Source organism: Danio rerio, chromosome 19 (assembly GCF_052040795.2).
Source record: "Danio rerio strain M-AB ecotype USA chromosome 19, GRCz13ab, whole genome shotgun sequence".
Taxonomy (NCBI): domain Eukaryota; kingdom Metazoa; phylum Chordata; class Actinopteri; order Cypriniformes; family Danionidae; genus Danio; species Danio rerio.
The window spans coordinates 6322938-6350509 of record NC_141039.2 but is presented as its reverse complement, the minus strand read 5'-3'; the positions used below and the strand labels follow the sequence as shown (position 1 = coordinate 6350509).

General features: G+C 39.2%; 4 protein-coding genes and 1 long non-coding RNA gene across 7 annotated transcripts in view; 4 read left to right on the top strand and 1 right to left on the bottom strand.

The window, feature by feature from the left end:
- The window catches only part of LOC147832440 (uncharacterized), a 43626-nt gene that overhangs the window by 9841 nt on the left and 6213 nt on the right, over positions 1–27572 (bottom strand). The window contains exon 2 of one of the 3 annotated variants that reach the window (XR_015516424.1): positions 22706–22841. The exons of 1 other annotated variant lie outside the window; for it this stretch is intronic. This is a non-coding gene — a long non-coding RNA (uncharacterized LOC147832440). Of the gene's footprint in view, positions 1–12646; positions 13138–22705; positions 22842–27572 lie in introns of those variants that run through there. One more of the 3 variants, XR_015516423.1, reaches the window with a different exon arrangement.
- krt91 (keratin 91) lies at positions 1558–3691 on the top strand. Its single transcript, NM_001003445.1, has 7 exons — positions 1558–2051; positions 2220–2302; positions 2386–2542; positions 2632–2793; positions 2904–3029; positions 3109–3329; positions 3427–3691. The coding sequence occupies exons 1-7, from the start codon at positions 1563–1565 to the stop codon at positions 3587–3589; spliced, it is 1401 nt and encodes a 466-aa protein (NP_001003445.1). The 5' UTR covers positions 1558–1562; the 3' UTR covers positions 3590–3691.
- Positions 12789–14829, top strand: krt17 (keratin 17). The gene is made up of 7 exons (NM_001083105.1): positions 12789–13233; positions 13423–13505; positions 13600–13756; positions 13843–14004; positions 14100–14225; positions 14322–14542; positions 14640–14829. The coding sequence occupies exons 1-7, from the start codon at positions 12835–12837 to the stop codon at positions 14761–14763; spliced, it is 1272 nt and encodes a 423-aa protein (NP_001076574.1). The 5' UTR covers positions 12789–12834; the 3' UTR covers positions 14764–14829.
- Positions 17690–19722, top strand: cyt1 (type I cytokeratin, enveloping layer). The gene is given in 7 exon segments (NM_131107.1): positions 17690–18131; positions 18320–18402; positions 18490–18646; positions 18733–18894; positions 18996–19121; positions 19218–19438; positions 19539–19722. Coding segments are annotated over 7 exon segments (1290 nt in total). The 5' UTR covers positions 17690–17705; the 3' UTR covers positions 19654–19722.
- cyt1l (type I cytokeratin, enveloping layer, like) lies at positions 23856–25865 on the top strand. Its single transcript, NM_001082882.1, has 7 exons — positions 23856–24328; positions 24459–24541; positions 24637–24793; positions 24880–25041; positions 25143–25268; positions 25364–25584; positions 25682–25865. Exons 1-7 carry the CDS (start codon positions 23903–23905, stop codon positions 25794–25796), a joined length of 1290 nt encoding a protein of 429 aa, NP_001076351.1. The 5' UTR covers positions 23856–23902; the 3' UTR covers positions 25797–25865.

Genomic DNA, 27572 nt, shown 5'->3' with positions numbered 1-27572 from the left:
CCAGGTGCTCTGGTTTCTCCCACAATCCAAAGACAATGAGGTACAGGTGTCTGCGTGTGAATGGGTGTTTGCCAGTACTGGGTTGCAGCTAGAAGGGCATGCGCTGAGTAAAACATATGCTGAATAGGTTGGCGGTTCATTCCACTGTGATGACCCCTGATGAATAAAGGGACTAAGCCAAAGGGGAATTAACGAATGGATGAAGTAGTAAGTTTGTGTTCTTTTTTAAGTAAAATGATTAAAAACAGTATGATATGCTAACTAGAACTAATTACTTATTTTGCAAATAAAAAAATCATCTACTAAACAGAAACAAATGTATTGACTGTATTGATGTGACGAGAATATCTTTATTAGTAAAATACAATAATCAACATTGCATAAATAAACAATATTATGTTAGCTGAACAAAAAAATTGTTACTGAGAAAAACTAAAAACAGTTGTTGAGACAACTCAGTTTTTTATTTTTTCTCAACAATTTATTGTTAGATATAGATAAACAGTCAGATGGAAAGATGCAAAAGAATCTGATTCATTGATTGATTGGATAGAAAATTGATAGCTAGACAGACAGATGCAGAAGAATCTGACTACAAAAGATAGATAGATAGATAGATAGATAGATAGACAGACAGACAGACAGATAGATAGATAGATAGATGATAGACAGACAGACAGATAGACAGACAGACAGACAGATAGATAGATAGATAGATAGATAGATAGATAGATAGATAGATAGATAGATAGATAGATAGATAGATGGTAGACAGACAGACAGACAGATGATAGACAGACAGACAGATAGAAAGATAGATAGACAGACAGACAGATAGATGGTAGACAGATAGACAGACAGATAAATAGATAGACAGACAGACAGACGGACGGACAGACAGGTAGGTAGATAGATAGATAATAGATAGATAGATAGATAGATAGATAGATAGATAGATAGATAGATAGACTCATATATAGATAGATAGACAGACAGACAGAGAGACAGACCGATCGATCGATAGACAGACAGATAGATAGATTAAAGACAGACAGACAGATAGACAGACAGATAGATGGATAGATAGATGCAGAATAAACTGACTGTACAAAAGGTAAATGAATTAAACTGCAAGAAGAAAAGCAGTGCTTTGCAAATCAAAATCATATGCATGCTGTCTTGGCGCTGACTTCCCTATGGCAAAATGCCTTTCTATAAAATCCAGCTACACTAAATCAGACCTTGAACACATTCAGAGCATTCAGCTGGCTGACTACTTTCTCTGTGTGTGTGTGTGTGTGTGTGTGTGTGTGTGTGTGTGTGTGTGTGTGTGTGTGTGTGTGTGTGTGTGTGTGTGTGTGGGTGTGTGTGTGTGTGTGATCCTGCATGTTTATTCTGGAGAGGCAGTGGCTTCGCACTCCACCTCCTCGGATAATCCAAAACGCCCATCCTGACGATTCCCTCCCCGCTTATCCAAATAAAAGGATGATAGGACTTATTTTCCTCACTTCTCACACACTCTCCGGTCAGAGAAGAGAGCAGCAAGCCTCCCCTCAACAAGCATGTCTTCATACAGCCGTAGCAGCTTCAAGTCCTCTGGGGGCTCCATGAGTGGAGGATCTCGCTTCTCCATGTCTGGTAGCGGTGGTGGAGGTGGACGTGTCTCTGGCATGTATGCAGGCAGTGTGCACGGAGGAGCTGGAGGTTATGGCACACGCATCTCCAGTGCTTCTGCTTCTCGCTCCTACTCTGCTGGAGGCGGTGGCGGCTTCGGAGGTGGTGCTGGGTTCGGTGGAGGAGCAGGTGGTGGATTTGGCGGAGGCTTTGGCGGTGGCGCTGGTGGTGATGCCTTTGATGTGTCTGCAAATGACAAAGCCACCATGCAAAACCTCAATGACCGTCTGGCCTCCTACCTGGAGAAGGTGCGCTCTCTGGAGAAGGCCAATGCAGATCTTGAGCTGAAGATCCGCCAGTTCCTGGACAGCAAGACATCTCCCTCTGCTCGGGACTACAGTGCCTACTATGCAACAATCAGTGACCTCCAGAACAAAGTATGTGGTATTTATTATATTATATTAAGCACTTATTATATTTTGCTAACTTACCTTCCTAATAATGTACTAAAATAAAGCAGCAGATTCGATGAAGATTAGCAGAACTGCTCTCTAAATGATTTTTGACTGTATGATGACATTTGTCAATATTGTTGTCTCCTGAAGATCCAGGATGCCACTCGTATCAATGGAGGCATCTACCTCAGCATTGACAATGCCAAGCTGGCCGCAGATGACTTCAGGGTCAAGTAAGTCCATATACAGTACACTAAAAGAAAAGCTATCACCACGTCAAATGGGCCTGAGTAACAATGGTTTGATTTCTGCGCAGGTATGAGAATGAGCTGAGCATGAGGCAGTCTGTGGAAGCAGACATCGCTGGCTTGAGGAAGGTACTGGATGAGCTCACAATGACCAGATCTGACCTGGAGATGCAGATCGAGGGTCTGAAGGAAGAACTGATCTTCCTCAAGAAGAACCACGAGGAGGTAAATTAGTGATTGGATCACACTCTTTAATAACTATGATATTTCGCCCAATGAGGCAACTGCTCAGTGGTTTGCTATTGCACCTTTAGGAGCTCTTGGCAGCACGTGGCCAGATGAGCGGACAAGTCCACGTAGAGGTCGACGCAGCACCACAGGAAGACCTGACAAAGGTCATGGCTGATATCCGTGAGCACTACGAGCAAGTTGCTGCCAAGAACCAAAGAGATCTTGAGCACTGGTTCCAGTCCAAGGTAAAATCAGATTAGCCCAAGCCTTTCAAAGGCAACCAAAACTAAAGCAACCCCCCCTCCCCCCAAATTAATTTAATTTAACTACTATTTTGTAAATTGTTTTTTCACAGAGTGAATCCCTCAATAAAGAAGTCGCTGCAAGCACAGAAACCCTACAATCAACCAAATCTGAAATCACAGAGCTTAAGCGCACACTCCAGGGTCTTGAAATTGAACTCCAGTCACAACTCAGCATGGTAAGTAGGTGACCGGATCATCACATTTGCTGTTGGATACCATCACACAGCATCATCAGTAATGACTCTCCCCCAACAGAAAGCGTCATTGGAAGGCACTCTGGCAGACACACAGGCCCGCTACGGCAACATGTTGAATGGTTACCAAATGCAGGTGGGCAACATGGAAGAGCAACTGATGCAGCTCCGTGCTGATCTGGAACGCCAAGGTCAGGAGTACCAGATGCTTCTGGACATCAAGACCAGACTGGAGATGGAGATTGCAGAGTACAGAAGACTGCTGGATGGAGAGGCTTCAAGGTGAGCATTTATAATGTATATTTATGTACTCCAGAAGCAAAATGTGATGTGATTCTGAGGAGTCTGTAACTTTTGCTCCCATTTGTCCCAACCTCAGAAGTTCTCAAACCGTATCCACAACCAAAACCTCATCCACATCCTCATCCGCACCATCATCCACATCTACATCCACAACCACACGCAAAGTGGTCACCATTGTAGAGGAGGTGAAGGATGGCAAAGTGATCTCCTCCACCCAGGCTGTCACCGAGTCCAAGTGAGATCTCAAACAAGACCAACCAGGACAAACACTCTTGAGATAAAACAACGCTAACTCAGAGTGGTTGAAAAAATAAATGAATAAATAAACTGGTCTGAATGTGCTTTTGTGTTTTGAGTCTTCTTTTACTCTCAGATTTTATTTACCAGTTGCCTCATACATGTCAAGAAAGCAACATTTATATATAAATATAATAGTACACATACAAACACTATAATAAACACAAAGTCATAAAATAAAGTCAAATCTTAGGGTAAATTTTAAAATGTAAATCATTTGAAATGCTACAAAAAAGCAGGGCTCACCAATCTTGCTTCTGGAGGTCGGGTGCCCCGCAGGGTTTAGCTCCAACTTGCCTCAAAACACCTCCCTGGCTGTTTCAAGTATACCTAGTAAGACCTTGATTAGCTTGTTCAGGTGTGCCTGATTAGAGTTGGAGCTAAAATCTGCATGACACAGGACCTCCAGGAACAAGTTTGGTGATCCCTGGTTTAAAGCATAGGTCTCAATCTCGATTCCTAGTGGGCTGCAGCTCTGCACAGTTTTGCTCCAAACCTAATCAAACAGAGCCAATCCAACTAATCAAGGTGTTCAAGACTACTAGAGGCTCTCCAGGAGTTGAGTTCGAGAGCACTGGTTCAAAGTGTCAGGTTTTCCTCTTATTTATTATTACAACTGTTTTCAACATTGGCAATGATAAAGTTAACATTAAATCAACATTTTCATATGCTTAAATAAAAGTGTACAATAAAGGGATAGTTCACATGAAAATGTACTCACGGTTTCCTCTAAGTAGCTCCAAATTTATTTATTTTTTTCTGTTGAACACAAAAACCAAACCAGTACTCATCTATTTTAGAAAAACTACAATGGAAATCAATGGCTATCAGCTTCCAAGAGTCTTAAAAGTGTCTTCTTTTATGCTCAACAGAAAGAGTGGTCCCATTATATATAAGGTGGCCTTTACTATGCACTTGCATCAAAAATAAGTACAATACACTTACTGTGTTCATGAAGTATTGCAGAACAATACTGGAGCTCTTGAGGTGGGATACAGGTAGGGTAAGGGACAGGTCTGGGGGTATGGGTAGGTTTAGGAATGGATTAAGGTGTAAGGGATGGGCAAAAGTTATTACAGAAATGTATTAAAGATGTAATTACATGCAGGTATTTAATCAATCATAAGTACAATTTAAAAACATGTATTTACACGATAAGTACATTATGACAAATGATTAATTCCAGTCTAGGTACATATTAGTTAAGGCCACCTCATATAAACTCGGACCGAATTCATAAATTGATGAAAGAAATTTCATTTTGTGGTGAACTATCCCTTTAAATTGTAATATCAATCCAATACCATAGTGGTTAGTACATTGACACATGCACTTACGGCGTCCTGTGTTCAATTCCAGCCTTGAGGTCCAATGCAGATACTTCCACTCATTCTGCTCCCCACGCTTTCCTGTCAATACTATCTACTGTCCTATCTATTAAAGGTGAACCCCCCCGAAAAAATTATTAAAAAAAATTCATAATATTAATTGACAGTATTTATGACCAAAATGACATCTTTGGTGAGTTTTTGAGAAAAACAATTAAATGTAGAGGCATAACATTAGTCAACCCAGGCTTATAATGATTATGTACCCCTATATACATATTTGGGGAGAGCAAAATATGCCCATGGAGCTATGTTTTTTGAGGTTTTTGTTTTCACGAATCCACTAGAGACCGCTGTGTACGCTTTAAGATCTCAGATTTCTCTTGTGAGTGCCATTCACGCCTGCTGGTCTCACTTAAATCCACCAGATGCTGCTGTCGACTGACTGACCAACCGTTTTAAAACAGACCCATCCACTCCATTTTCTAAACCTAACTCAACTCTACTCTGCGTCTCAAGTCCTCCGACGTACATGTCGAGCTACAAGAGCTCCTCATTGAGTCAGTACAACAAGGTACAAATGTACAGATATTTTATATTATAGATCATTGGTGTTTTGACAATGTATCACTTAGGTACTGACCTACAAGTTCCCTGCATATATGACCTTTTACATAATTAGCTTGCCTTCAAACGGCCTGCTGGGTGAGGATGAAAATAACCTATGGCACTACATAGATGAAATGGACGTAAGCACTACTGATAAGTCTAGGGGGAGCTCTGTCATTCTTAATTTTGGGACTGCTTTTATAGCGGAGGATCAGTTTGACACTTTAACGGATTTGGAGGAATATGGGTGGATTAAGTTTGCGGTTACACTCAGATATCTGGTAAAGGTAGGCTGTGTATTTACTTCTGCAACTCTCTCGGAATCCACAATGTGTCCTCCTCATCATACTTTATTAGGTACACCTGTCAAACAGCATATGATTGCAAAGGAATCAATCCAACACGTTTAGGCTTGTGGACGTCTTCAAGACAATCAGACAAAGTTCAAACCAAGCTTCAGAATGAGGAGGAAAGGTGCTTTAAAGGCCTCACTATACTTGTCGTACTTCAATTGAGGGCAAAAAGAAGTTTGAAAAGGCTGAGTGATGGTATACCAATTTCAAACATTCCAACACCCCCGCTCTGCAGTAGGCAGGGTTGCAAATGTGTCACCCTGCTCGTGTTTACCACTACACACAACAATGGAGGCTGTAAGAGAAGAGCAGTTTCATAAACAACAAGCTTTTAGTGATCAGATGAGAAGCACCACTGCATATCTTTACATTGTTTTCTAATTGCTGGGAACAGGTACTAAACAATGTTAAGAACTTTTAAAGACATGGTGTGATGCGGTGGCTCTTCTTGTCCAGTGTGTGACCACCTCAGAATCTTAAAAACCTCTCTGCAACTGATATCGTACAGGTGCGGATATGTCTGTATCAGCTCTGCTACATGACCCTCCCGTGCATTCATGATGCTAACTTGGTGTTGTTTGGTTAGATGTTGTTCTTCTGTTTGGGCTCTGTGGATATGAGATACGAAGCATGTCAAAGAAGGCAGAGTTACAGAACACATCCACCAATTGCGTAATTGCCATGGACCAATGGTAGCTCAAATGTGTTAAGGAGCCAAAACGAACTCCCTAAAAAGTTTGCTTTGGTGAGCAGTTTTGTACTAATAAAACCAACCCAAGCTCATTCTGGAAATGTAGCCCCGCGGACGTTTCTGGAGACCGCGATTTACGTGGCCGGAGGTACGTAAAGGCCGCGTTTGGTTATTTTTCGAGCGAACGCTGCGGGGCGGTGTGGCGCCGCTTCGCCCCTCCTCTTCGCACTCGCCAGCCGACGGCTCGCCTCCGAGTGGAGGGCTTTTCCGACGCAATCAGTTTGTCTGCCTAGCCCACAGCGTTGCGTCGGCGGAGCGGAGGCCCCGGACGAGGAGGAGCCGGCCGCGGTGGACGACGACCGGGATTGAGTCCGGGGAACAGCGGGTTCCGGAAATCAGGTAAGACGAAAAACGGAATCCGAAAAATAAGTGCGAGAACGCGGCGGGATCCGAAAACGCGGTTGAAATCGAAGACAGGGGCTTTTTTTTTTTTTCAATCCGGCGGCTTTTCACGTGAGAACGGCGTGGGCGTGAAAAAGCGCGCACAGCGGCCTCTCGCGGATCCGCGAAAACAAAAAAACTTTTTTTGACATGTTTCAAAGGAGAAAGACTACTTTACGGGCTTTTCACGTGAGAACGGCGCGGGCGTGAAAAAGCGCGCACAGCGGCCTCTCGCGGATCCGCGAAAACAAAAAAACGATTGAATACGTACCTCCCGGGACGTAAATCGCGGTCCGCAGAAACGTCCGCGGGGCTACGTTTCCACAATGAGCCCGGGTTGAATAAAACTGTTTGAAATTACATAATTTTAGTTTGTTCTTTGATTCTTGATGCCAAAGATTGTGCCAAAGAGAGCGGCCAGACTTGAGCATCTGATACAGTATAAAGACAACCGTGATTAAATAACCACTTGATACCACCAAGGTCTGAACAAACATCCAAACTTGAAACAGATGAGCTACAGGAACTGAAAAAGAAGAGCACATCAGTGACACTGCTGTAAGCTAAGAAAATCTAACTGAGGCTGCAATTTGCATGGGCTCAAGATTGGTAAAAGGTTGACTGATCTGGTGATCCTCAAGACCTGTGGGAAGATTGGGATGGTAGGGTCAGAATTTGATGTAAAAACATAAAATCATCAATCCATCCTGCATTTTATCAATGATTCAGGCTGCTGGAGAAGGTGTAATGGTAAGGAGAATTTTTCCATGCACATCATGGGCCCCTTTAGGCTGATTTATACTCCTGCATTGAGTGAACAAAGGTTCGGTGCTGCCTTTGCACATAACTTTGTCGCATACTTTGCCGTGACACCTCTCTCAAAAAAATTTAACTACACATTGTGACGATGTGAGCTCTGTGACTGGTTGGCTCTGTAGCATTGATGAGTGTGGGCGAGGATGAGAGCTGCGGGACCTGTTTATTTTATTTTTTTTACAATCTGTGGTTGGAGTGTATGTTTAACAAGTGTCGAGTCCCATGGAGGCAGAGCAACACAAATAGAACACAAAAGTATACATGCAAAACTATGCACAAGGTATGCTAAAACACCAACTGAGCATTGTTTAAAAGCTAAAGCCTACCTTTTTCCTGCTGTGACCATGTCTATCTCTTTATCACCAGACAATCTCATCGTTTTTTTAACAATGAATTCACTTCACTTGGCTGACCTCTACAATCACCAGATCTCAATCCAATAGAACATATTTGGGTGGTAGGGAAGATTCACATTATGGATGCAAACCGCTGATGAAACTCCCGTTACAGCACACTGCTATAATCTCAATGCGGACAAAAAAATTCTGAAGAATATTTCAAACCCCTTGTCGAATCAATGCTACAATGTATTAAGCTTGTTCTGAAGTCAATTTCAACATCAGACTCTACTTTAGACATTACTGTTTGTTAAATACTGACCTCTGTGGGATCAGTACCCTGGATTCAGTCCGCAATAAGACTTTTTCTCTGACACAGTGTATAATGGAGTTGCTTTCCACCACCTTTTGAGAAAATGCTGTCCAATTGACCTTATTCTAAAATGCGGAAGTGCGCCTGTTTTCGCGATTGTTTTAGAACTTCTGATTCAGTTGCCTATGGGAGAAATGACTAGGAATAATAAACGGCAGAAAACGGTCAAACTACTTGCTCTACAAACAAATGTTTCCAGGCCTATACAGACAAAGTAGAATAATATAAAAAGAAAATACCAGTTTGCAACATCAAACAGCGAAACGAGCAGTTTTTAATGTCTAAAAATGAATGGAAGTAAATGAGAACGGAAGTCTCGAGCCAAAAAGATTGAAATGGCTGCGCCCGCTTGTCGGCAAAGAATAAGGTGAATAGGGGGCAAGTTTTAACTAGTCTGTCCATGTTGATAATGACATAATGTCACTAAAAAGGCAAAAGTATTCTTTCTACTTTGAAAGCTGTCAAATATCAAAATACAAACCCTAAAAAGTGTCTAAGAAATGACATCATCCAGGTTATGTACTTCATAAGTTGCATTGAACGGGATGTTAATAGATGGCTTTACTCTGGTATTTTAAACCAAGTTGGTTCATTGCAGTTTAGACAGTCAAAATAACAACATGAAAATAGATTAAAAAAAATAATTGTTTGGCTTTATTAATGATCTACTTTAATAACCACAGAATTACAAGAAAATATAAGCTAGCAATTCTTATGTCAGTTTAAAGTATCGCAAACTGATTTAAAAGAGTAAAGCAATGTATTACAAGCTTGCTTTTTATATGAACTTAAATTCTGAGGATGGTAAACACATGCTCTTTTCAGACCTGCAAAACGTCTGCAGTGACATAACTATAACTTTGTAGCAACTTGTACAGTCTTTCATTGATAAACAACTTCACACCTGGTTAGCTTTTTTCAAATCTATGCCACTACATCAGATTTTTCAGGTTTGGCAGCTGTAACCTGATGCCTCTAGCAAGCCTTTGCTCCACTTGCCTTTGCTCCACTTCAAGCTGACATAACAATTGCTGGATTTTGAAAGCTTCTTTAAAGTATTCTCTAAATTTTTATCTGAGAATTGACAAAGCTGACTTAGAAGATATGCAATTACTTTGCTCTGCAGTATTAAGCAACTCATTATTTTTTTAAATTAGGATCTACAATTTACTTTTTTTTATTAGATTCATAAAATTTTTTTTACATATTCAAATCTACTTTTTGCTTTTAATTAAAAATGAAAGAATTCCTACTTCAGAAGCTAATGGCTACCAATTTCTAACATCCTTGGGTGAGTTAACTATTTTTTTATTTACTTTCCTTTTCATCACAACAAACAATGTATACATTAGGTTTTACTAAACTCAGTTTTTAATTCATTGATCTCGTATGATTTTTTTATGCACAATCAAAGTGTGACGACCCCAAGATTCCAGTTTGGATGTGGCAGATCCTGATTGGATGCCTGCTTGCTCACCAATTGATTTAATTAATTTAGGTTTAGTCTCTTTCCTTCTGATTTCTTTTTGCATTATTTGTATCATGTAGTTAAAGTTAGTTGTGATTATCTCTTACGTTCTTTATCTTCTTTATTTATTCCTAGACATTAGAGATTTGTTGTTCTGTTAGTTCTATGTAGTAAGTTAATTAAGTCAAATAAGTTGCATATAGATCATTTTGTTGTCTGAGCTCTTATGTTGCGACTCAAACGAGGGGGTCGTAACACAACTAAAATTTTTGCAGAAGTGAAAAGACACTGCAGTAACATTACCTGTTGGTTTACTTGCAACCTGACAGTCACTTCCTTGTCAGTTTCTTTCATTACTTTAGCTATTTGCCCAGTGGGGTTTTAGCTTGAGGGATGAGTAGTTTTTTCTTCACACTTCTCATTGGATAAAAAAAATAATAACATAAAATCTAATCAATGCATTTTGTGAGCAAAAGAGCTGTCAAAGTATTGAATCTAACAAGCTTTATGTAAAAAAATGTGGGTTACACTTTATTTTGATGGTCTGTTTTTTTAATTTAAGCTACATTGCATCCACATACCAACTAATTCTCATTACATTATAAGTAGACTGTTAGGTTCGGGTTAGGATTAATGTAAGTTGACATGTACTTGCAAAGTTTCTTATAGTCAGTTAAATGTCTGTTGAAGGAGCAGTGTTCAATTCAATTCAATTCAATTCAATTCAGCTTTATTTGTATAGCGCTTTTACAATGTAGATTGTGTCAAAGCACCTTCACATAAATGGTCATAGTAACTGGAACAGTGTGGTTCAGTTTTTAGTGTTTAAGTTCAGTTCAGATCAGTTTAGCTCAGTTCAGTGTGATTTAATCATTACTGAGAGTTCAAACACTGAAGAGCAAATTCATCGATGCGTAGTTCTACCAATCCTGAACCATGCGAGGCAGTGGCGACAGCGGAGAGGGAAAAAAAACTTCACCTGATGGGAGTGAAGAAAAAAAACCTTGAGGGAACCAGACTCAGTTGGGCACGACCATTTTAATTTCTCCGCTGGCCAAAAGTCAGCGGAGAAATTAAAGTCAGCAGATATTAAGCAGACAGTATACTAATACTCAAACGGACCATCAAGTGTTACCAAATATTGTCCTATCTCATGAAGAAATATGACTTTGCATGAAAGATCTGCTCTGTACAAGTTACACCTGAGAGTTAATACTGTTGTACACTTTTACTTTGCAATATATACATGCAAATTGGTGAATTGTAATCAGACTTGGAGCCTACTCACACTATGCTATCCGAATCATGCCTAGACCCGTTTCCCTGATCGTTTGAGAAGTATGAGTGCGCTGAATCGAGCTCAGGCACAATTCACTTGGCCGGCCCTGGCCCGGTTGGAAGAGGTGTGCCAGAGCGCGGTTCACTTGGGCTCAGTGCAAAATGCGCCAGAGCCCGAAACTGAAGACGATGACATTTACACGACTGTATCAAATGTGTTTATTAATCATTTTTATTTTTTAATGATCACAAACTGACGTAGATTATTAAAGACGCAAAACTCTCACTGCAACACAGCAAACCTTTAGCAAACTTCATAATTCCTGCAGCACGAGGACTTTATGATTGTTTATAAGCGTCAAAAGTGGCTGATCTGTCCAGAGAAATATTAGACTGTGTCACTGCATATCAAACCACTAAAACAATATAACTGAAGCAATCTCCACTGCGCTGAGAGAGAGAGAGCGCTTCTTACTGAGCAGCACATAATCGATGACATAAGCGTGCCCAGGCCTGAATGTTATGTGAGTGCGGGCCTTCAGGGGAGATGGGAGGGACAACAAGCGTGCTTTGGCCTGGTTCAGAGCAACTGTACATAGTGTGAGTACGCCCTTATAGTATTTGTACTGACATTTGTAGTTATACTGTAAACTTCACCCAAAACCCTATCCCAAATCCTTACACCACATCCTAAATCAAACCACTAACCACAAACTAATTAACAATAATTTTCTAAAATAACATGTAGTTACACAGAACATACATAATCCTGTGGGTATTTAATTTTGTTGTAGCCTACTTAAGGCCATCTACCTTAAGGTGTGACCAAATATTTTAGAAATCTGCAGATTTACTGTTAAGACGTCAACCCACATCCAACTAATAAAACAGGTTTATCTTGCCTGAGGCACATTTTGGACGATAAGAATCCTGTGTAACACAGGGTTGCTTAGGTAGTCCAGTTAACTACAAGGCTTGAAAAGGTTTCAATAGGCTAGAATAACTGGACCTAAGTTGTTATGAACTAACAACAAAGCCTAATAAATACTATACCAAATGTACAATAATGTTAATTAACACAATAATACTCTTAAGTAATGAGACATTGCTGTAAAATGTTACCAAGCATGTTGATGTATGTGTCCCAACATAAGTGGCGACAAGTTAAAGCATATTTTCCAGAGACAAAAAAACAGACAATGCAAAAGAGTGGTGTGAGGCGTGATAAGGCCTGACAGGTGAAACTGCATACCCCCCTAATTTATTTCTACAGAAGAATTGTGAAACTCAAAATGATAACATACCATTCAAACATCCAATCACGCTTGCTGCCTTAGGGAATCGGAAGGTTTCACTCTCCACAGCCTCAGGCTCCGATTATAATCCCTCCCATAATTTGTCCAAATAAAAGAGACAAGTGTCGTATTTTCTACACTCATCCGCTCACTCCTTCTCCAGGCAGAGCAGACAACGACAGCACGACTTCTTCAAAATGATGTCATCTTCATCCATCCGTATGTCCTCAGGAGGATCGTCTCGCTTCACAGGAGTGCGTGCTGGTAGTGTCTATGGAGGAGCAGGAGGATCCGGTGTTCGCATCTCCAGTTCTTCTGCTTCCCGATCCTACTCTGCTGGCGGTGGGGCAGGATTTGGTGGTGGTGCTGGTGCTGGCTTCAACCTGTCTGATGGCATTGATTCGTCTGCAAATGAGAAAGCCACCATGCAAAACCTCAATGATCGTCTGGCCTCCTACCTGGAGAAGGTGCGCATCCTGGAGAAGGAAAACGCAGATCTTGAGCTGAAGATCCGCCAGTTCCTGGACAGCAAGGCCACGCCTAATGCTCGTGACTACAGTGCCTACTATGCGACAATCAGTGACCTCCAGGCCAAGGTATGTGACAACTTTTGAATGTGTTGATTAGTTTAATCATTGCATTTCCAAACAAACAAATTCCAAATATCTTTTTATGAAGGTTTTGATGCTTCAAATAATTTAAGAAAAGCATTGCATTTGTCAAGTTCTCCCATAAGAGTGGTCTAAAATTGATCATTTATGCATATTAATATTGTGTCCCTAAAGATCCTGCATGCTACTGGTGTAAATGCAGGCATCTACCTCCACATTGACAATGCCAAGCTGGCTGCAGATGACTTCAAGGTCAAGTAAGTCCACAGTTGTAAGACTTGCACTATAAAAATTCACTTCCAAAATCTATAAAAGATTCAAAACATTTACATTGATTAAATGTCTGTGCAGGTTTGACAATGAGCAGAGCATGAGGCATGCTGTAGAAGCAGACATCTCTGGCTTGAGGAAGGTGCTGGATGAGCTCACAATGACCAGATCTGACCTCGAGATGCAGATTGAGGGTCTGAAAGAAGAACTTGTCTTCCTCAAGAAGAACCACGAGGAGGTAAATTCATTAATAGTTCACATTCAATAGTTTCTGTAAGTATATTAGTCAAGCAAATGCTCAGTATATTGTCTTTGCCTCTACAGGAACTCTTGGCAGCACGCACCCAGATGGGCGGACAAGTCAACGTAGAGGTTGACGCAGCACCACAGGAAGACCTGACAAAGATCATAGCTGATATCCGTGAGCACTATGAGGCAGTTTCTGCCAAGTACCAAAAAGATTTTGAGCAATGGTTCCAGTCCAAGGTAAAATATTTAACATGTTATATTTACAAAGAAAGATTAGAATCAAAATCAACACGACTCATCTGGCTTCATTACTGTTGCATTTCCTCTCACAGAGTGAGTCCCTCAACAAGGAAGTTGCTGCCAGCACAGAAACTCTCCAATCATCCCGCTCTGAATTCACAGAGCTGAAGCGCACACTCCAGAGTCTTCAAATCGAACTACAGTCACAACTCAGCATGGTGAGCAACAACCGATTAATAGAGGAGTCTGTGATTGATGTGTTTTGTTGTCATCAGCATAGTGTTTACTAATAATAATGACTTTTCCCCCAACAGAAAGCGTCATTGGAAGGCACTCTGGCAGACACACAGGCCCGCTACGCCAACATGTTGAATGGTTACCAGTTACAGGTGGGCAGCCTGGAAGAGCAGCTGGTGCATCTTCGTGGTGATCTGGAGCGTCAAAGACAAGAGTACCAGATGCTTCTGGACATCAAGACCAGACTGGAGATGGAGATTGCAGAGTACAGAAGACTGCTGGATGGAGAGGCTACTAGGTGAGACACAACTACGGAAAACCTTTAGCTAAACATGTAAACATTGATGATAAAAAATGAATATAATGTAACATGCTTCCTATTTCTATTTCTCCAGTGTATCCACAAGCTCAAGCAAAACCTCCACCACACGCAAAGTAGTAACCATTGTGGAAGAGGTGGTGGATGGAAAAGTGGTCAGCTCATCCTCCAAGGCCACAAGCCAGACTAAAACCACTTAAAAGAAATCTTCAGCAAAAGAGTTCTCAATCAGTGTGATAATAAAGTCAATAAACTGGTCTCACTGTATTTTTGTGCTTGTCTTGTTTTGGAATTCATGCATCATTTATATCATGTATAATAGCAAAAAGTCATCCATTAATATCAAAATAAATGTTGTCAATTACAAGCATAATTAAACAACTAATTTGTCAGAAACAGGAAGATAAAACATACACAAGTAAAAGGGTAAAATCTTTTAAAACAAAGCTAATAACTCACAGCCATTAAATAAAATTTCGTATTGGAATGATTCATTAGAATAAAGCATGAGACAGCCAATTACTAAAAAACACAATTACAAAAAAATGTAAGTTTATGCCTAGAATGTAATATTTTATCCATATTTTGTTCATTAAGATGCAATATTAAATTATCTGTAGTATCCCTATCAAAACCAGTTGTACCCAGTTCAAACGCCGTGTCCATTCCTGATTCTTAATTTATCACACAAATAACAGCTGTTTTGACGTTAAACCTAGAGATGAAATTAATAAGCTACATTATATAATGCATGAAAATTAAGCTTACCAATAATCCTACTTCAATTTTGGACTTCCTACTTCAACTTAATATAGTTTGAAAAAACAATTCTGTTCTTCTCTTTGATTAGGCACTCAGTCAAGATATTATCCTGTAATACTCCTCCATGATACATTTGTTTAAAAATACTCTAGCATGAGGGCATGTGATATTTTTAAATTTATAATGGTTATGTATTCATACAAATCCTTTTAAATAGTTTATCCCTAGAGCTTTTTCTAAGGAAGAATTTTGTGTATTTTAGTACAACAATATTTCCCAGAGATGGGTTGCGGCTGGAAGGGCATCCGCTGCGTAAAAACTTGCTGGATAAGTTGGCGATTCATTCCGTTGTGGCAAAAACGGATTAATAAAGGGACTAAGCCGACAAGAAAATGAATAAGTACAACAATATTTATTTTTGTAATATTCTCTATTTTTTGGCCTTTTATAATTCTAATCTGTATTTATGATGTAGTTATATTACAGGCTGATTCAAAAAGAATACCACAACTTTGAAAATCTGTATTTAATAAAGAAATATGATGGAACCTTGAGTAATTAATCAATGTGAAGAGTACATAAAAGTTTTTTTCAGTAGAAAACAAGTTCATAGATGTTTAGTATGAACCCCTCCAGAAACTCGAGTGACATCAACCCGATACTTGAACTCGTTCCACACTATCTGTAGCATCTCGGGCGTAACAGTTTGGATAGCTGCAGTTATTCTTTTATTTAATTCCTCAATGTTAGCTGGTAGAGGTGGTCGAAACACCATTACTTTAACATACCCCCATAGAAAAAAAAATCACAGGGGGTAAGGTCAAGGCTTTTTTAGAGGCCAGTGGCGGCCAATCCATTGCTTTGGGTACCTTTTGTTCAAATAGACAACCAAATGAAACTTTAAAGATTCCTTAAATCGACGCCAGAAAGAGCTTAGCTCTCCTTTTCTTTTTTGCAGAGTTCTCAATTTTGAAAGTTGTGAAATTCTTTATGTCACCCTATATACATACAGACGGTTAACCACTCTTTATGCTCAAACATCAAAATTCAATTTCCGACTTTCCTAATTAGACAAATAACTGCAGTGGTACATTTTGAATACTTTGTATAATAGGCTTAGGTTTGATCTCCTATTTATAAATGACCCTTGACATTAAAACTAAATGGGGGAAAAAGCTATAGATATATATATATATATATATATATATATATATATATATATATATATATATATATATATATATATATATATATATATATATATATATATAAACAAATTTTATTTTAAATTTGAGGTTTACAAAGCAGCTATTCACTAAGATTTTATTTGTGGGATGTTCCCAACATGAAGGCACAGTTACTCGGTGGTCAGCACTGTCGCTTCATAGCAAGAAGTTTGCTGGTTTAAGTCCAGCCTGAGCCAGTTGGCATTTCTGTTTGGAGTTGCATGTTCTCCCCGGGTTCATGTGGGTTTCTTCCTGGTGCTCGGGTTTCCCTTACAGTCCAAAGACATTTGGTATAGGTGAATTGAATAAACTGAATTGGACATAGTGTATGATTATGTGTGAGAATGAGAGTGTATTGGTGTTTTGCAGTGCTGGATTGCAGCTGGAAAGACACCTGTTGCGTAAAACATGCCATAATAATTGGTGGTTCATTCCGCTGTGGTGACCTCTGAAATAAAGTGTAAACCAAAGTAAAATGAATGTATGATTTAAACACTTCTAATATAAAATTACTTATTTCCAAATGCGGTAATTTTTTTCAGGATCTAGTGAACTTCTTTTAGACCTAGCCTGAAATAAACGAGATTTTTTTTTTTTTGTTATTTTCAAGTAATATATTTGATCAGCTATCTCATAGGATAAAAAGCAGTATCTCAGCCATCCATTTGAGAGTAAACAGTTTATATAAAGTCTTTTTGACCATGCTTTTGATTTAAGTAAATTCTGAGGCCCGCAATTATTCGTTTTACAGTCTATCGTTATATTACATATTTGATATATTTTTAAAGTTTCTGCAATCTTCACCATTTTAAATCGGGTAATCAATGGACAATCCTTGAAAATATCAATATGCACAATAATGAATGGACATTCAGAAACAGGATGACATATATTCAATGGAATATTGCAATGGACATAACCCCACCCAGCACCACCAAAAAAAAAAAGTAATGTAAGCTAAAATGCCATTCAAACATCCAGTTAGGCCTGCTGCTCTTGGGAATTGGGAGGTTTCTCTCTCCACAGCCTCAGGCACTGGTTAGGGTCCCTCCCCTATTTAGCCCACATAAAAGGCACAAGGGTCGTCTTCTCCTCACTCATCCGCTCACTCCTTCTCCAGGCAGAGCAGACGACGACAGCAAGACTCCTTCAAAATGATGTCTTCTTCATCCATCCGCATGTCCTCAGGAGGATCTTCTCGCCTCTCTGTCGGTGGTGGAGCCAGTCGTGTCTCAGGAGTGCGTGCTGGTAGTGTCTATGGAGGAGCAGGAGGATCCGGTGTTCGCATCTCCAGTTCTTCTGCTTCCAGATCCTACTCTGCTGGTGGGGGCGCAGGATTTGGTGGTGGTGCTGGTGCTGGCTTCAACCTGTCTGATGCCATTGACGTGCCAACAAATGAGAAAGCCACCATGCAAAACCTCAATGACCGTCTGGCCTCCTACCTGGAGAAGGTGCGCAGCCTGGAGAAGGCCAATGCAGATCTTGAGCTGAAGATCCGCCAGTTCCTGGACAGCAAGGCCACGCCTAATGCTCGTGACTACAGTGCCTACTATGCAACAATCAGTGACCTCCAGGCAAAGGTATGTAACAACTTTTGAATGTGTTGATCAGTTTAATCATTGCATTTCCAAACGAACAAATTCCAAATATCTTTTTATGAAGGTTTGATGCTTCAAATAATTTGAGAAAAGCATTGCGTTTGTCAAGTTCTCCCATAAAAGTGGTCTAAAATTGATCATTTATGCATATTAATATTGTGTCCCTAAAGATCCTGCATGCTACTGGTGTAAATGGAGGCATCTACCTCAGCATTGACAATGCCAAGCTGGCTGCAGATGACTTCAGAGTCAAGTAAGTCCACCGTTGTAAGACTTTAAAAATTGCTTACAAAATCTATAATAGATCCAAAACATTTATATTGACTTTATTTATGTGCAGGTATGAGAATGAGCTGAGCATGAGGCAGTCTGTGGAAGCAGACATTGTTGGCTTGAGGAAGGTGCTGGATGAGCTCACAATGACCAGATCTGACCTGGAGTTGCAGATCGAGGGTCTGAAAGAAGAACTGATCTTCCTCAAGAAGAACCACGAGGAGGTAAATTCATTAATAGTTCACATTCAATAGTTTCTGTAAGTATATTAGTCAAGCAAATGCTCAGTATATTGTCTTTGTCTCTTCAGGAGCTCTTGGCAGCACGCACCCAGATGAGTGGACAAGTCAATGTAGAGGTCGATGCAGCACCACAGGAAGACCTGACAAAGATCTTGGCTGATATCCGTGAGCACTACGAGGCAGTTTCTGCCAAGAACCGTAAAGATCTTGAGAGTTGGTTCCAGGCCAAGGTAAAAATCTGTTTTAACATGTCAAATTTGTTTAGCAAGATGGAAATCAAAACCAACAGATGACTTATCTAGCTGCTTTTCTGTTGCATTTCCTCTCACAGAGTGAGTCCCTCAACAAGGAAGTTGCTGTAAGCACAGAAACTCTCCAAACCTCCCGCTCTGAAATCACAGAGGTTAAGCGCACACTCCAGAGTCTTGAAATCGAACTACAGTCACAACTCAGCATGGTGAGCAACAACAGATAAATAGAGGAGTCTGTGATTGATGTGTTTTGTTGTCATCAGCATAGTGTTTACTAATAATAATGACTTTTCCCCCAACAGAAAGCGTCATTGGAAGGCACTCTGGCAGACACACAGGCCCGCTACACCAACATGTTGAATGGTTACCAGTTCCAGGTGAGCAGCCTGGAAGAGCAACTGATACAGCTCCGTGCTGATCTGGAGCGCCAAGGTCAAGAGTACCAGATGCTTCTGGACATCAAGACCAGACTGGAGATGGAGATTGCAGAGTACAGAAGACTGCTGGATGGAGAGGCTACTACGTGAGACACAACTACTACCCAAAATCTTTAGCTAACAATGTAAATAATAATATTAAAAAATTTAAATAATGTAACATGCTTCATATTTCTATTTCTCCAGTGTTTCCACAAGCTCAAGCACTACACGCAAAGTGGTAACCATTGTGGAAGAGGTGGTGGATGGAAAAGTGGTCAGCTCATCCTCCAAGGCCACAACCGAGACTAAAACCACTTAAAAGAAATCTTGACAAAAAGAGTTCTCAATCAGTGTGATAAGAAAACCAATAAACTGGTCTCACTGTGAATTTTTGTACTGGTCTTGTTTTGGGGAACATGATTTATACCATGTATAAAAGCAACCCATATTATAATAAATATGAAAATTAGTTTATTAATAGCAGAGTAAGTTTGCCAATTAGAAGCATAATAGAAACAAATGATTTGTAAAACTGCATGACACAACGTAGGCGTAATAGGCAGAAAACTTTTAAAACAAAGCAAATAACGTCTAGCCATAAAAAACATCTAGTATTAGTATTGATTCATTTGAATAAAGCATAAGACAGCCAATTACTGAATACCAATTACTAAACACACAATTACAAAGATTGTTTTCATGCATATTTTGTTCATTAAGATGCATTACTAAATAATCTGAAGTATCCCTATCAAAGCCAGTTTTACCCAGCTTAAACTCAGTGTCCATTTCTGATTTTTTATTTATCACACAAATAATAGTTTTGCTGTTTTGACGTTAAACCTAGAGGTGAAATTCATAAGCTTACATTATATAATGCATAAAAAAATTAGGTTTACCAATAATCCTAATATAACTTTCTCCATAAAGGCACTTCTTAGCACTTCTTAGATTAGAGCAGGGGTGCCCACACCTTTTCGCATAAAAGGCCAAAAACCTAATAAATATACCTTATTTACCAAGGTAAAGCATGTATTACCGCTCAAAAAAATTAAATAAACACTTAAACACCAAAAGGTAACTCCAAGTGTTCCCTTTATTTTTTGAGCAGTATATATTACATTAAATTGACTAATTTATTTAATAATATTTTTTAAAAAATTTAAAAACATTATTTTAAATTGTATTAACTAATGCAGTAACTTTTAAAATGACAGCTTATTGCAATACAACACAACAATGAACAGTGAGTTCAATGCTAAATACACCGGTCAAGCAGAATCTGCCTTTGCCTTGATTTGCTCACCAAAATCTCTGCATTATCATCTATATGTCTGGTGACCGTATGTACATTTAAACTAAACCTGATTAATTTACTATATGTAATTGAAACATTTAATTTCAGCTAGCTTTTAACAATAATACAAACAAACAAAGGGCTACAATAAATTTGAAATTACAATCTCAGATTGGATGGCGGGTCAAATCAAAGGTTTTCGGCCAACTTTGGCCTGCGGGCTTTAGATTGGGCATCTCTGGATTAGAGGCACATACTATGCACTATGGGCAATATAAACAGCTACAGTTTTAAAGTCATGAAAAACTTCCGGTAAAAGCTTAATATGACTTTTTTCAACTTCACAAGGTTGTTTTTACAGCCTGGATGTTGTAATGTAATTACAATACAATCAGTTAAATAGACTTTAGCATTCATTTAGTTCAGGGGTCACCAAACTTGTTCCTGGAGGGCCGGTGTCCTGCAGATTTTTAGCTCCAACCCTAATCAAACACACCTGAAACAAGCTAATCAAGGTCTTACTAGATAGTGGCTGCGTCCGAAACCGCCTACTACTCAGTAGGTACTGCATTTGAATTTAAACGTACTACTCGGCCGTTAGAAAAGTACGTTCTATACAGTATGAATGTGAAAAGTATGAATGGAATTCGGACGTACTACATCCGCCATTTTGTCATGGTCACGTGACCTACCAGCGTCAGTTGCGTCGCTTTACTTCCATTCATGAAATCGCTCGCGGGGCATCATGGGATAGCGCAGCATGCATGGGATGCGCACTCCGGAATCTCGCCGGAAGTAGTAAGTCATCCGGGTACTTCTCACATACTGATTTTCGAATTCTATGAATTCGGACATACTACTCGGCTCGCATACTGATTTTGGCGTACTATATAGTATGGGAGTATGCGGTTTCGGACGCAGCCATACTTGAAACACCCAGGCAGGTGTTAAATACTCCTGTATTTAAAAACAATCTAGGATGATGCCATGTGATATTTCAAATTTGTAAATGATTTTGTATTTATTCAAATTCTGTCAAATAATTAGGCCCTAGAGCTGTTCATGTGGAAGTTTCATTTTACATTTTTCATGAAGAATAAGTTGGCTGTACTTTAGTTTGGTCGTATTCTGTATTTTTTGAGGATTTTATAGTAATAATCTATATTTATAATATAATAATAATGTATATACAGCTGAAGTCCCCCAGAATTATCAGACCGTTTGTTTATTTTTCCCCAGTATCTGTTTAACAGAGAGCAGATTGTTTTCAGCACATTTCTAAACATGATTGTTTTAACTCATTTCTAAAAACTGATTTATTTTATCTTTGCCATGATGACAGTAAATAATATTTGACTAGATATTTTTCTAGACGCTTCTATACAGCTTAAAGTGACATCTAAAGGCTTATCGAGGATAATTAGGTTAACTAGGCAGGTTAGGGTTTTTAGGCAAGTTATTGTATGACGATGGTTTGTTCTGTAGACTGTCGACAAAAGATAGCTTAAAGGGGCTAATAATATTGTCCTTAAAATGGTGTTTAAAAAATTAAAAACTGCTTTTATTCAAGCTGAAATAAAACAAATAAGACTTTTTCTAGAAGAAACATTATTATTAGAAATACTGTGAAAAATTTCTTGCTCTGTTAAACATCATTTGGGAAATATTTAAAAAAGAAGAAAATAATTCAAGAGGGGCTAATAATGCTGACTTCAACTGTATGTATGCATGCATAATGTATTTATTATAATGTACCTCTTTAAAAGCTCAGGCATCAAACGAAATTTCCAACTATCCTGCTTGGACAATTTACAACTGTTTTAAATCTTGAATACTGTGTACCACATGCTTAGGTTTGGCCTCGTTTTAAAAATGACACCAGGCAGATTACGTTTATATTATTGTTATAAAGAAAAGGTATAAAGCATGGCTCAAAAGTATGTAAGGAATACCGCTGAATTGACAAAAAGTTGAAGGGTCAAAACTTTAAGACTCATCACCTATGTTGGAATGGACATAACCCCACCCAGAACAAACAATAAATATTTTCCTACCTTAGTATATATGAACAAACCTGATTCAACAATGCCCCTCCAGAAACAGGGTTTGAAAACAATGCTCCGGGCATTTCTGTTATGCCAGGTGGAGCCCCACATACAATCTGGACATTGCCTCTTGTTGGTCAAAAGGTGCAGGATTTCAATAAGCACCTAGAACATAGCATGGGTCAAAGTTAATTACAAAAAAATGAATTAGAAGTCAAATTATAACAAAGAGCAAAATATTTAAATGATCATAGAAGAATTAGTCCTGCAATATCAGGAAATTACATCATTTATTAGTAGTGTTTATTTCTTTAGTATTATGTTCACTTCACATTGAAAAAAACCTGAATCTTACCCGTTAATCTGGAACCCACTTCCAGCGAGCTAAACCTGCTTTTTAATTGCTTGCTGTTTAATCGAGCTAAAAAAAAAAAAAAAAAAAAAAAAAAATATATATATATATATATATATATATATATATATATATATATATATATATAAATAATTTCAAATTTGAGGTTTACAAAACAAGTATTCACTAAGATTTTATTTGTGGGATGTTCCCAACATGAAGGCACAGTTACTCGGTGGTCAGCACTGTCGCTTCATAGCAAGAAGTTTGCTGGTTTAAGTCCAGCCTGAGCCAGTTGGCATTTCTGTTTGGAGTTGCATGTTCTCCCTTTTGACCATGCTTTTGATTTAATTAAATTCTGAGGCTTGCAATTATTTGTTTTACAGTCAATCGTTATATTACATATTTGTCATATTTTTAAAAAAGTTTCCGCAATCTTCAACATTTTTAATCTGGTAATTAATGGACAATCCTTGAAAATATCAAGATGCACAATAATGAATGGACATTCAGAAACAGGATGACATATATTCAAAAGAATGCCAAAACTATGTCAGGAATACCACCAAACTGGCAAAGGCAGCAAAAGGTTGAAGGGTCAAAACCTAAGGGCTCATCACCTGTTTTTGCAATGGACATAACCCCACCCAGCACCACCAAAAAAAAGTAACTTAAGCTAAAATGCCATTCAAACATCCAGTTAGGCCTGCTGCCGTTGGGAATTGGGAGGTTTCTCTCTCCACAGCCTCAGGCACTGGTTAGGGTCCCTCCCCTATTTAGCCCACATAAAAGGCACAAGGGTCGTCTTCTCCTCACTCATCCGCTCACTTCCTTCTCCAGGTAGAGCAGACGACGACAGCAAGACTCCTTCAAAATGATGTCTTCTTCATCCATCCGCATGTCCTCAGGAGGATCTTCCCGCCTCTCTGTCGGTGGTGGAGCCGGTCGTGTCTCAGGAGTGCGTGCTGGTAGTGTCTATGGAGGAGCAGGAGGATCCGGTGTTCGCATCTCCAGTTCTTCTGCTTCCAGATCCTTCTCTGCTGGTGGCGGCGCAGGATTTGGTGGTGGTGCTGGTGCTGGCTTCAACCTGTCTGATGCCATTGACGTGTCAACAAATGAGAAAGCCACCATGCAAAACCTCAATGACCGTCTGGCCTCCTACCTGGAGAAGGTGCGCAGCCTGGAGAAGGCCAATGCAGATCTTGAGCTGAAGATCCGCCAGTTCCTGGACAGCAAGGCCACGCCTAATGCTCGTGACTACAGTGCCTACTATGCAACAATCAGTGACCTCCAGGCAAAGGTATGTGACAACTTTTGAATGTGTGATTAATTTAATCATTGCATTTCCAAATGAACAAATTCCAAATATCTTTTTATGAAGGTTTGATGCTTCATATTATTTAAGAAAATCATTGCATTTGTCCTTAAAGATCCTGCATGCTACTGGTGTAAATGGAGGCATCTACCTCAGCATTGACAATGCCAAGCTGGCTGCAGATGACTTCAGAGTCAAGTAAGTCTACTGTTGTAAGACTTGCACAATTAAAAAAACACTTAAAAAATCTATAATAGATCCAAAACATTTACATTGATTTTATTTCTGTGCAGGTATGAGAATGAGCTGACCATGAGGCAGTCTGTGGAAGCAGACATTGTTGGCTTGAGGAAGGTGCTGGATGAGCTCACAATGACCAGATCTGACCTGGAGTTGCAGATCGAGGGTCTGAAAGAAGAACTGATCTTCCTCAAGAAGAACCACGAGGAGGTAAATTCATTAATAGTTCACATTCAATAGTTTCTGTAAGTATATTAGTCAAGCAAATGCTCAGTATATTGTCTTTGTCTCTTCAGGAGCTCTTGGCAGCACGCACCCAGATGAGTGGACAAGTCAATGTAGAGGTCGATGCAGCACCACAGGAAGACCTGACAAAGATCATGGCTGATATCCGTGAGCACTATGAGGCAGTTTCTGCCAAGAACCGTAAAGATCTTGAGAGTTGGTTCCAGGCCAAGGTAAAAATCTGTTTTAACATGTCAAATTTGTATAGCAAGATGGAAATCAAAACCAACAGATGACTTATCTAGCTGCTTTTCTGTTGCATTTCCTCTCACAGAGTGAGTCCCTCAACAAGGAAGTTGCTGTGAGCACAGAAACTCTCCAAACATCCCGCTCTGAAATCACAGAGGTTAAGCGCACACTCCAGAGTCTTGAAATCGAACTACAGTCACAACTCAGCATGGTGAGCAACAACCGATAAATAGAGGAGTCTGTGATTGATGCGTTTTGTTGTCATCAGCATAGTTTATACTAATAATAATGACTTTCCCCCAACAGAAAGCGTCATTGGAAGGCACTCTGGCAGACACACAGGCCCGCTACACCAACATGTTGAATGGTTACCAGTTCCAGGTGAGCAGCCTGGAAGAGCAACTGATACAGCTCCGTGCTGATCTGGAGCGCCAAGGTCAAGAGTACCAGATGCTTCTGGACATCAAGACCAGACTGGAGATGGAGATTGCAGAGTACAGAAGACTGCTGGATGGAGAGGCTACTAGGTGAGACACAACTACAGAAAACCTTTAGCTAAACATGTAAATATTGCAGATAAAAAATGAATATAATGTAACATGCTTCCTATTTCTATTTCTCCAGTGTTTCCACAAGCTCAAGCACTACACGCAAAGTAGTAACCATTGTGGAAGAGGTGGTGGATGGAAAAGTGGTCAGCTCATCCTCCAAGGCCACAACCGAGACTAAAACCACTTAAGAGAAATCTTCAGCAAAATAGTTCTCAATCAGTGTGATAAGAAAACCAATAAACTGGTCTCACTGTGAATACTTGTGCTTGTCTTGTTTTGGGGAATATATTTTTTACCATGTATAAAAGCAACCCATATTATAATAAATATGAAAAGTCGTCCATTAATATTAGAATAGATTTGCCAATTAAAAGCACAAGTGATTCGTGAAAACTGGATGACACAACATAGATGTAACAGGCAGAAATCTTTTAAAACAAAGCCAATAACTCAGTATTGGTAAGATTCCTTAAAAATTAAGCATAATAAGGCAATAATGAATACCAATTACTAAAGACACAATTACAAAGAATGTATTTCATGCATTAAGATGCATTATTAAATAATCTGAAGTATCCCAATCAAAGCCAGTTTTACCCAGTTCAATTCAATTCTTTTCTTGGATTAGAGCAGGGGTGGCCAAAACTTTTTCATTTAAAGGGCCAAAAACCAAATATCATTATGAGCCGTGGGCCGAAGGTAAATTTAGCTAACTATTATTGCTTAAATAAATGAAGGGAAGACTTAAATAACTCCAAGTGTTCCCTTTATTTTTTGAGCAGCATTTATTACACTATTGCAGGATAACATTTAAAATGATAGCTTATTGCAAAAAACATAACAGTGAACAGTGGAGTTCAAAGATGAATACACTGGTCAAGCAGAATCTGCCTTTGCCTTGATTTGCTCACCAAAGTCTCTGCATTATCCTCTATCTGTCAGGTGACAGTGTGTACATTTAAACTAAATCTGATTAATTTACTATGATTAATTGAAACAATTAATTTCAGCTAGCTTTTAACAATAAAACAAACAAACAAAAGGCTACATTAGATTTAAAAAGCAATCTCAGATGGGATGGCAGGCCAAATCAAAGGTTACTATCGGCCAACTTTGGCCTGCGGGCTCAAGATTGGCATCTCTGGATTAGAGGCACATACTATGCACTATGGGCTATTTCACCGCTAGTTTTAAAGCCATGAAAAACTTCCAGTGAAAGCTTAATATGACTTTTTTTCAACTTCACAAGGTTGTTTTTACAGCCTGGGTGTTGTAATGTAATTACAATACAATCAGTTAAATAGACTTCAGCATTTATTTAGTTAGTCAAGCGTAAAGCGAGATGAAAGACTGTTGTAACTGCTAGCACCGGTCAGTAGCAACAGGCTAGCGCCGAAAATTTATTGAAAATATTGGGGTAAACTAAACTGTCATATTTTAAAGACATGGTGTGGGGAAATTGATTTAATGCAGTGCTTCTTGTCCGATCTGATCCGATCTTGTCTATATCTATCAGGCAGTGAAGATCTCTGATTTTTGAAGAAATCAGAGCTGCCTTGCTGAAAATTTAAGGTCTGTGTACATACAGCCCATTGAAAACATCAAGAGATAGTATGCCGAAATACTCATATAAAATAATCTAGGATGATGCCATGTGATATTTCAAATTTGTAAATAATTTTGTATTTATTCAAATTCTGTCAAATAATTAAGCCCTAGAGCTGTTCATGTGGAAGTTTGATTTTTCATTTTTCAGGAAGAATAAGTTGGCTGTACTTTAGTTCAGTGGTATTCTGTATTTTTTGGGGGATTTTATATTAATAATCTATATTTATAGTATAATAATGTATATACAGTTGAAGTCAGAATTATTAGCCCCCCTGAATTATTAGACCGTTTGTTTATTTTTCCCCAGTATCTGTTTAACAGAGAGCAGATTGTTTCCAGCGAATTTCTAAACATAA